This window comes from Camponotus vicinus, unplaced genomic scaffold (assembly GCF_025532165.1).
Source record: "Camponotus vicinus isolate PSW18456_S1 unplaced genomic scaffold, iyCamVici1.0 SCAF_11, whole genome shotgun sequence".
Lineage (NCBI taxonomy): Eukaryota > Metazoa > Arthropoda > Insecta > Hymenoptera > Formicidae > Camponotus > Camponotus vicinus.
Genome location: NW_028141947.1, coordinates 16,908,025 through 16,917,904, shown reverse-complemented (window position 1 = coordinate 16,917,904; position 9,880 = coordinate 16,908,025). Strand labels below are relative to the sequence as shown.

General features: G+C 33.0%; 2 protein-coding genes across 2 annotated transcripts; one reads left to right on the top strand and one right to left on the bottom strand.

The window, feature by feature from the left end:
• Positions 1-116: 116 nt before the first annotated feature.
• Positions 117-3,391, bottom strand: Eif2d (eukaryotic translation initiation factor 2D). Its single transcript, XM_083083403.1, has 9 exons — positions 3,222-3,391; positions 2,555-2,936; positions 2,182-2,478; positions 1,784-2,119; positions 1,435-1,577; positions 1,171-1,251; positions 877-1,081; positions 644-812; positions 117-522 (listed from the first exon to the last, which is right to left on the bottom strand). Exons 1-9 carry the CDS (start codon positions 3,275-3,277, stop codon positions 458-460), a joined length of 1,734 nt encoding a protein of 577 aa, XP_082939529.1. The 5' UTR covers positions 3,278-3,391; the 3' UTR covers positions 117-457.
• A 374-nt stretch (positions 3,392-3,765) lies between these two features.
• LOC145961623 (haloacid dehalogenase-like hydrolase domain-containing 5) lies at positions 3,766-8,006 on the top strand. The gene is made up of 3 exons (XM_083082047.1): positions 3,766-4,027; positions 4,782-5,596; positions 5,688-8,006. The coding sequence occupies exons 1-3, from the start codon at positions 3,968-3,970 to the stop codon at positions 5,998-6,000; spliced, it is 1,188 nt and encodes a 395-aa protein (XP_082938173.1). The 5' UTR covers positions 3,766-3,967; the 3' UTR covers positions 6,001-8,006.
• Positions 8,007-9,880: the final 1,874 nt, after the last annotated feature.

Genomic DNA, 9,880 nt, shown 5'->3' with positions numbered 1-9,880 from the left:
GTCATCTCTCGCACGAACGTTACCTATTCTTTGGGTATTTTCTTGTTTTTCTTTGCTTTATATCATGATAGGAAATGATAAGGTCAGAATAATATACTAATAATAACAACTCGTACTGTCTTTGCAAGTTTCTTTTATTTATTACTTACTGTAACGTACGTCTTTCTGTTAGAACGATAAATATCGTCAATTTCTTAATCGCATTTCTTAGAAATGTTTTCGCAATATATAGTGGCAGCATCCTTCCGTAATCTTTATGATTAAATTGTTTCAAAATGCAATAATTATATTTGCGAGAAAACCTCGATGAAAAAGAAACGAAACGAAGTCATTGGATAATCACAAACATAAAGAGCCCGAGTATTACACATTTATCTCATTGCGATAACATTAAAAAAGAGAACAACTTGATTTATTTACAGAGTGTATAAGGATATTTCTTATTTATGCAAGGATTTTATTTTTTCTTTTTGGGAGCGAATTCTAAACCTCTTATATAATTCTTTTTAATTTGATATTTCTCTGCAACAAACGATACATTAAAAAAGTTGTAGAAACGATAATTACATATTTCATTTGCAAAACTATAATATTAGAGATTAAAGAACTATAGATATTAGAGATTAAAATCGAAGCGACTCACCTGTAAGCAATTTATACACGTATAAAATTTGATTTCCCTGAACAAGAACACTAGGTGTCTTTTTGCCAGGATCGTCGGTGATTGTCGCACTCGCGCCAATGGTCTGACATTCTTTACTGAATTCTTTCAAATTAATTCCGAATGTTTCCAAGTTGTTTACCAACGTCACCTGGAATTCAAGCGATGCCATTAGAAAAGCGAATAATTTTTGCATCTCAAGTTGTTGTTTTTACCTTTTTCCCGCTTGATCGCACCGTCACCCTCATGTCGATCGGTTCCAGTTTTCCTGTGTGCAACAAAGTATTCCCCGCTAGAGTGACCTCGTGCATGTGCGTCATACGACCGATAAATTTATTTATTCCATCCTCAATCGTCACTGTCTCTTGATGAGCCTTGGTTCGCATAATACCTGCCAGTTGGGGATTCAGCTTTAACGTTCTACAAATTCAAAGAAATCATATCAGTAGAAGAAGAAACGCAGAAACAAGCGAGTTCAAACTTATGCAAGTAAAACATCATTGTCTTACTTTCCGTTCTGTAAATCCTCCGCTTTCACGTATTCGGTGAAACACTTCCTGATGTCAGCTCTTTTCATCACATCGCCCTTTCTGCAATCATCATTCATTTTATGCATTCGATATAAAGTAAACACACGTTTATATATATATATATATATAATATATCAATTTCAACTTGTTATCATCACATAGAAAGTAATCTCTTTTGCAATTACTCTGTATTGCAAATGTAAGATGACATTACTCGACAAGCGCTATGCTTATCATACTTACTCGTAGCCAAATTTCGATAAAATTGGCAAAACGTCGGCGGTCACTCTATAACATTCCGACACGACGGCGCTATTCGAAACCACCGGTTCGGCCACAACCGGTTCTTCATTAACGATTAATTTCTTCACAAGCGGGTGATCAAACTGAAGAGTGAAAGAATGGAACCTATTACAATTGTATGCTATTCTAATCAAACATGTTAATTAAAAAATTATTTCTAAAATTATAGAAAAATGTTTAATACATATGATAAAATTTTTAAAATGTAAACTCAGAGAAAGAAAGAGAAAGAGACATGATTTTAAGATATATTTTTCGATTATAAAAGAAATTGAAATATAAGTATTACCTTGATCGACAATAAGGTCTCGACACCTTTCGTGATGGATGTATTGATTATTCCTTTGGCCTTCATTTCTGCCAGGAAAACTGATAATTTTTTATATCGAGATTTTTTGACATCGACATTTTTACCCGGTGGACAGACAACTAACAAATGGTTTTTAAAGAAATTGGACGACAGCATTGGTAGATCACTAGGCTTTATCGTTGTTTTGCACGCTTTCAAGAAACAATATTCCAATAATTGATCCATCTCTTGGACTGGATCAACTACTTCCGATTCCATCGTGTGTGAATTTTGTACAATTTCCGTCTCTACATTTTCTGTTTCTTCCAAATATTCCTAAATATAATGAATTTATTTCAATTATTTGTATTAAGAAAAAATCGCCGATATATATTTACCTTGGAAACAGTTTCATCTTCGGCGTCATCGCTTGAATCTTCGGCGATATCTAACTGCTCTAATTTAACCGGCAATACTTCAGTTTGATTCGCGGTTGCCTGTTGACTACTCGATTCGGCATTTTCCGCTATATTTGTGAGATCATCATTTGGTGGTCCCAAATCAGGCCTTAAAGGTAGCTTGCCTTGACAAAGCATATCGCCAATGACATGAAAAATCTCTACGCATTTCCCATGTCCAGCAGCCAAATACATGTCTTCACTGGAAAGTGCAGTGATGCCAACAGCAACTGTAGCCTGCACAAAGAACATTTTTCTTCTCTCTTCCATATTTTGATATTCAACTAATTGACAGAAAAATAAAAATCTAAACCTTGTTGTCTTCAGTGTTGATCGATACTGGAGAACCTTTTGGCAGTTTACCAAAACTGTACAATGTTACTGGTTCCTTGAGAACCAATCCTGGCAACATGAGATCCGCACCACCCGCTAATTTGGATAAAACTGCTGAGTGCATAGTGAAGGTATTTATCAAAGCTGGATGGTGCCATAATGTATAAATTGTGGGAAATAACAGATTATATGAATCTAATTGAAAAAACATGGGTATCTTAGCGACGCAGTATATTTTGCCTATCTGTCCATTATGTGTTATTATTTTCATAATGCTGATGGATTCCTTTTTAGGCAACAGCATTTGAATATCTTGTACCAAACTCGGATACGCTGCCAATACTTCCTCGCATAATTTTTTTCTAAAAGAAATATGATATATTATATCTTGTTTATTTAGCATATTTAAATATATTATAGTCAAACGTATTTAAATATACTGCATATATACATTAAATTTAAAATGTTACAGTTGATCTCGTGAATCTTCTCTTATTTTTTGTGATATATTTAAATCCATGAAAGAAAAAAACATTTGTTTGTACAAAAAAACCTTTGTTTTGACAATTTGATAAATACACAGGATATATGATGAGACATTAACCACACGTCAAAGACTGTGGAATCAATCAAAAAATTACACAAACCTTTCAGTTCCTTTCAGCTGATAATTCGACTTGATTTTAAATGGCTTGATAAACATTTTGGCGTAATTGCTGAACGTACGATAAAAAACGCGAACGCTCCTCTCGTGTGAGAAATGGCTTTTCAACTCGTGGTCCTCACGTCAAAACTGTAGATTCCACCTGCCACGATGCGTTCGGAAATCTTACACGTGAGGTAAAGTAGCTATTAATTAACGAATCAGGAGAAAAGGTTTGTCAATCCTGATTGGTCGATTAAGGCTGAGTTTCCACTGAGCGCGTCACGCGTCGCGTCAACCAGCGTGAGCCAATCAAAACATCCCATTGTAATAACATGTTTTCCGTGTTATTACAATGGGATGTTTTGATTGGCTCGCGCTGGATGACGCGACGCGTGACGCGCTCAGTGGAAACTCAGCCTAAAGGCTCTCTCTTCCAGATGGGATCTTTGAACGCACTTCTTTAGCAGTTTAATGCTACATCTATGTATATCTTTATAGTTTATAGATGCAGATCGCTTTGCGATGATCTCTCTAGAATCTCTCTATTCACTGTCCACGCGTCGTGTCCTCTTACGGCATGTGCGAACAAATACAATGAAATGTGTGCGGCGGGGTCAATATAACCTCAAAGCGCGTCAGTATGTATAATCGAGCCGCGACAGGCGGCTGGCGAGCGTTTTGAGGTCGTGACTGGATCACACGCAAGTCGTCGCCTCGCCATACGTTCAATTAAATAAAAATAAAAGCATGGCGATCGCCAATATCCTGCTGCGGCTGGACGTCCGGACGAGGTTCACCGGAGTCAGAGTGAGTAACGCTTTCACCATTTCTCTCCTCTTTTTCTTTTTTTCTAACTGTCATTCGCCAATGTGTCGATTTATTTTTTGACAAGTCCTTCCTTCGTTTACGATCTCTCACTCTTTTCTTTTTATTTTTATTCCGACATTCATGATTTGTTCGCATCTGTACGTGTCATTGTTAGCGCGTTATTGTATTATGCGCGTTTTACATAATACTTCGGGGAGTTTCATAACTTGTCATTGTTGTATTTTTAGTTTTTATATATGTGATATACACATGTCATCATGGAGGTGGTCACGCATTTTTGAAATATTCATTAGTGGTCTCTCGGTTTCTTTTTTCATTTAAAATTCGATTCATTTGACATTATTCTTTCCTTCACTTATTCAAAATATCGGTAAATAATAATGTACAAAAATATCTCTTATTTAATTTTTACATAAATATTATGTAAAATATTATTTAATTTTTACATAAATATTATGTAGTTTTGACTTGTGTATTTTTTTCTTTGATGAAATTAATCTTTTTATCGCTTTTTTTCTTTGATGACATTAATCTTTTTATCGCACCTTCAAGTTCAAGATATTTTTGTATCTACACTCATGCCAGTTCCAGGGATGAATATAAATAATATATTATAAATATAGTTATGAAAACAAAAGTTCTCTGTATCTTTTATATTGTATCCAAGGAACTTTGCACAAATAGTTAAACAGTATTAAAAATTATATAGATTTGTTTTTTTCTGTTTGTACAGCATTTAAGTACAAAGCCAAAATTTGGTCTAATTTTTGACGTTGACGGTGTCATAGTACGTGGAAAACAAGTACTACCACCAGTAAAAGAATCTTTCAAACGGCTTCAAGGACAAAATGGGAAATTTCGTATCCCCACGCTGTTTGTCACCAATAGTGGAAATTCGCTGTGCAGGCAGAAAGCTGTCGAGCTCTCAAATTGGATAGGTTTCGAAGTCGCGGAATCTCAAGTTGTGCTGGCACATTCACCATTGCACATGTTTAATTATTTTCACAATAAACAAGTTCTCATATCGGGTCAAGGTCCGATAACGGATATAGCCCGAGAATTAGGTTTCGAGAAGACAACAACGATAGAGGAATTAGTAAAGAATTTTCCATGCTTAGACTATGTAAATGTGAAGAAGAGAAATCCAATTTGTGGTCCGGTTGATCTAAATTTTCCACAAATTGAGGGGATCGTACTTCTGAGCGAACCAATAAATTGGGAAACGTCGTTGCAATTAATGGTAGACCTCCTAATTACCAATGGAATGCCCACAGGATTGCCTACTACTATTCCTTATCCGCACATTCCAGTGTTAGCGTGCAACATGGATTTGTTATGGTCATCGGAGGCGCCAATTCCCCGATACGGCCATGGTACTTTCTTATTGTGCCTCGAAAACTTATATAAGAAGATCACAGGCAAAGACATGACATATGCTGCTCTAGTCGGAAAACCTAGTGAGATTACATATTATTATGCCAATCAACTGCTCGTAAATCACGCCAATAGCATTGGCATCGAGAACGTCGATACGATTTACGCCATCGGGTATGTGTTGAAGATAAAAATCATTATAAAGTTTACAGATACATTTAATTTATAACATGTCGTGATAGAGCAATTTGCATTTGATTTTTAGTGACAACATCAATACCGATATTTTTGGCGCGAATTTATACGACAAATATTTATCACGTTACGAGTTTGGAGAAGGTACTAAATCCCGCAGTCTGGAAAAACTCCTTGGCAAGAACATGAGGTGTCCTAGCACAAAGGCCTGCATTAGTATTTTAGTCGAAACTGGTGTGTATCAGCCGGATTCCAAATTTAGACTTGATCATAGTCCTAGGGATTTTCTGCCAGTTGATGAAGGCTTGTGTAAACCAGCGTTCATCGTAAAGGATGTCGGGCAAGCTATCAATCTCACGTTTAAAGAAGAAAAGTTTGAATAAGTTAGCATACACAGAGTAGGTATCACAAGCCTTTACATCTTTATATAGACAAAAAGAAAAAAAAAGAAGACGAAGTGCACGAAACGACGTGAATATTATAACAAATAATTCTTTAGAAAATGTTAGCCTACATCGCTAGACGATGTTCCAGAGCATAATAACAGAAAATAGCACGAGAGGCTATAATATGTTATGAAAGCATAATATATTTAATTTGCTCCTTTTTCGATATTTTTTGATTCTTTTAAACTAATTTTTTAACGAAAAAATGACCTTTAACTAACCCATTTGAGTAGACTAATTGATAAAAAGAATTAGGATAAAATTAAATATATGTGGAACTGTAATAAATTATCAGTTAGAGAACACCAAGATCTTGGAAAAAAATGCTTTTACAAGATTCAGATTAATATATATATATATTGTAGATAGAATAATTAAAAGAATATAAATTGGCACATTATTGTGTATTGTATATATATGTTGAGACGATAGACATATATATAAAGAGAATTTTTATTATGAATTTCAGTATATATGTTTACTAAAACTGTTCGAGTATGATGTCTTGCACACGCTCTGAATATAACTTTATAATAGTTTAACATTGAGATTTTATTAGACGACGTGACGCGCTGCAATCATCTTTAAACACACACACATTAGACAATTACATATTGTAGTTGCATGGTAAACTGAGCTGAACGTATTTTGTATGCAAAGTACAAAATTGTGCTCTATTAAAATGCCTTGCTTAGTCAAAAACAATGTAAAATATACAAAGTGATATGTACAATGTTCTCTTAATGGATAAATAGGCATAATTTTTATTTGCTCTTAAAATTTGCAACTGCATAATTATATACTGCGTTGTAACCATGTATAATATGTATATGCTAAAAATATAATCTATATTAAAAAGTAATCTAGATTATATTCTTTAGTAATATAGTCAGGTCTAGTCTCTTGAAAGACAGCTTGTTAATCGAATGCAATCTGCATAAAGATTTTGTTTGATGTTACAAAAAATAGGCCTCAAAAATAAGGCTCAAGGAAAATAGACGCCTTGATCGCGAAAATAAATCTACGAAAATGAATAAATTCCAAAGCCACAAGAATTCATTCTGCGCAGAAATATGATTTTAATTTTTACAATCAAAAAGAAATTAAAAATTTCAGGAAACCTTTTAGAAAGTTCTTTAAAAAATTTTAAGATTCTTTCTTAATATGGAAATTAAAAATCTAACTCCATGGAATGTATTCTCATCAATCCTTTTTTAATTTATTAATTTTTTTCTCTTTAAGATGTCTTGAAATTTACAAATAATTTTTTAGAAATATTCTTTAACATTTTTACTAAAAATGGACTGTAAATTGAGATTCTTCTCGAGATACTATTCTTGTGCACTGAAATATTTTATGTATTAGAAATTACATGAAAATTGTTGTTACAATTCAAAACGCACATTATATTTTGTACTTGCCGTTTATACAGAGCAATTTTGGCACAGCGATAAAATCAGATTTAATCATACCACATTTAATGTTCGTTGAAATAAAGACTGATCGATTAAATAGAACTTAAACGCAAAGCGAACAAATTGACTTATCCTTCATTCACGACAATGATCGTGCAATGATTGAAATTACAACACGATCACATGCCAATAAAAGCTCTGCCTCCGCTGCCAACACTTAATAGTTAACGATAGAAATACATTATACTAAAGTACATATTATTGTATACTAATGGCAGTTATATAGAGAAAATGTCATCGAAGGCAATACTAATACTGTGTTTTTTAATTATAATATATCAAATGTAGAACTTTTCTGATATAGCGTCTATGAATTTTATGGAGCAAATTAGAATTTATTTTAATAAATTGCACGTTTATTTATTTCTCATCCTCACTCCTTTATAATCAAAGGAGCACACAGATCTCTTTCTCTCTTGCTTTTGTACACTATTATTTTAAGTATATATCAATTTTTATATTTTTAAATTTGCGATTAACATCCTTATCCCTCTTTTCTTTTACGATGCACAATTCGCATATTCGACTTAGCGACTCAGGGACAGCGGATCTGATAGTGGCATGTGATTATTTATTCTGCAAGCAACACAAGCAGCTGAGTCTCATGACCCTTGAGCTGAGCTGTTAAACGTTCGATTAAATAATGCGATTATAATCAATCTGGGAACAGTTCGAGCTTGCTTGTAACGTAGGTAAGCTCGTTCTTCAACTTGATATCAGTCGTCAATACAAAATTCGATCGAAAGTCGTGACGGTTAATTCAACTTATTAACCGATCCTAAATCATTTCCAAGAAATTTTTTTGTTCAAAATTGCGTGTTCCTAAATTACAGTAATAACAGAGAAAAATCAAACTAATTATCATTTAATAATGAAGATTAATTAATAAACGTTATATTAGATATTTTTTAATTAATCTATTAAGAATATTGATTAATTTTTTAAAAAGTTGATAAATTATCTCGTTATAACAATGGAATAATTTATTATATATATAGCAGGTTTCGAAAATATTCCAAAAAGATACGAAAGGAATACTATACACTTGTCTTTTTCCATTTAACTTTGTTGATTTAACTTTAATCATAAATAAATACCGTTGATATGTGACCTACATCTTATTAAACGATTTATAACATTCAGATAGGTTTTTTAGCATTCCAGATTGGGTCACTGCACTGTGAAATTATCTTAATACATCGAACAGATCTAGCATAACCGGCAAAACCGGCTGATTCTGAAAAAATATATATATATCGATCTAAATTAATATTACTTTCTAAATACTCTGTGAACACAACTCTTCAAACAATGCACATATCCTATAAGCTGCCAGTCTTTCGTATAAAAATTTTTTTTATTATACATAGAGATAAAATTTTTATATACATATATTATTTTATCATATATACCTTATATTTTTCGTATCAGCTAATATAAAAGAAAAACAAAACTTCAAATTCGCGAATCATTAAAACTGAATCAATTTTCAGATATAAATTAATTCGGTAGCTATACTATTATGTAATTAATAAAAAATTTGTCTATGTTTGCAAGAGGATATCATTTTACGAGCCATCTACGTGTGCGGAAATATTGTAATAAATTAGATAAAGCTGCATTTTTATTGTAAGTTTCTTGTGTAATGCTAATTATTATTTTCAGCGAATTTTTTCTTAATACAACGCCACTGCACGCGATATTTTAACATAATGTAACTATGCGTTGTCCATATATAGGACACTTTCAACAGCTCGAATGCACGTACAGACAATTCTAGCGAACTATGCCGGATTAGCAATTTGACGACAAGGTCAATTATGTTAGTCTGAACATATATTAATGAACTGAACTCGTAAATTAGGCGACAGCCTGTGTGTAATAGGAGACGTGGGTTGCAACGTTTAAGATCAGAATTCGAAGCCAGTCTCGCCTTGCATTTAATTGCATATTATCGCAGAACAAGGGTAAATTATTCTTCTCTAAGATGCTCTCTTATTTTCTATAAATAATTTATATCGATCAGTAAATATATATTGATTGTTATGAAATAAAAGATGAAATAGTTAATTACTATTTAATTAAAGAGTAATAATTTTTTCTCCCTCATCTGCATCCATTGTGCGAACAGATGACTGAGATGCGTGAAAGTTTTCCCACGGTGGATTTCACTACCATATCCAAAATGAAAGGGGAGAAGATTTCTATGCTTGATTTTTTCCGAGATTGACGAAGAATATGGGAATATTCGTTATGCTAGGAACAATAAACATACATCTGGTGTATCGGTTTTATAGTTAAACATGAATATATATTATATATTTTTATATTAAGTACATGTA

Bases quoted from the DNA above. Each gene is read 5' to 3' on its own strand.
- Eif2d (XM_083083403.1), bottom strand. From the start codon at position 3,277: ATGTTTATCAAGCCATTTAAAATCAAGTCGAATTATCAGCTGAAAGGA. The intron at 1,082-1,170 runs GTAAGACAATGA...TTGAATTTGTAG, and splicing joins GAGGATTTACAGAACGGAAA to AACGTTAAAGCTGAATCCCC. The intron at 813-876 runs GTAAAAACAACA...CTTGAATTCCAG, and splicing joins TGCGATCAAGCGGGAAAAAG to GTGACGTTGGTAAACAACTT.
- LOC145961623 (XM_083082047.1), top strand. From the start codon at position 3,968: ATGGCGATCGCCAATATCCTGCTGCGGCTGGACGTCCGGACGAGGTTC. The intron at 4,028-4,781 runs GTGAGTAACGCT...CTGTTTGTACAG, and splicing joins CGAGGTTCACCGGAGTCAGA to CATTTAAGTACAAAGCCAAA. The intron at 5,597-5,687 runs GTATGTGTTGAA...TTTGATTTTTAG, and splicing joins GATACGATTTACGCCATCGG to TGACAACATCAATACCGATA.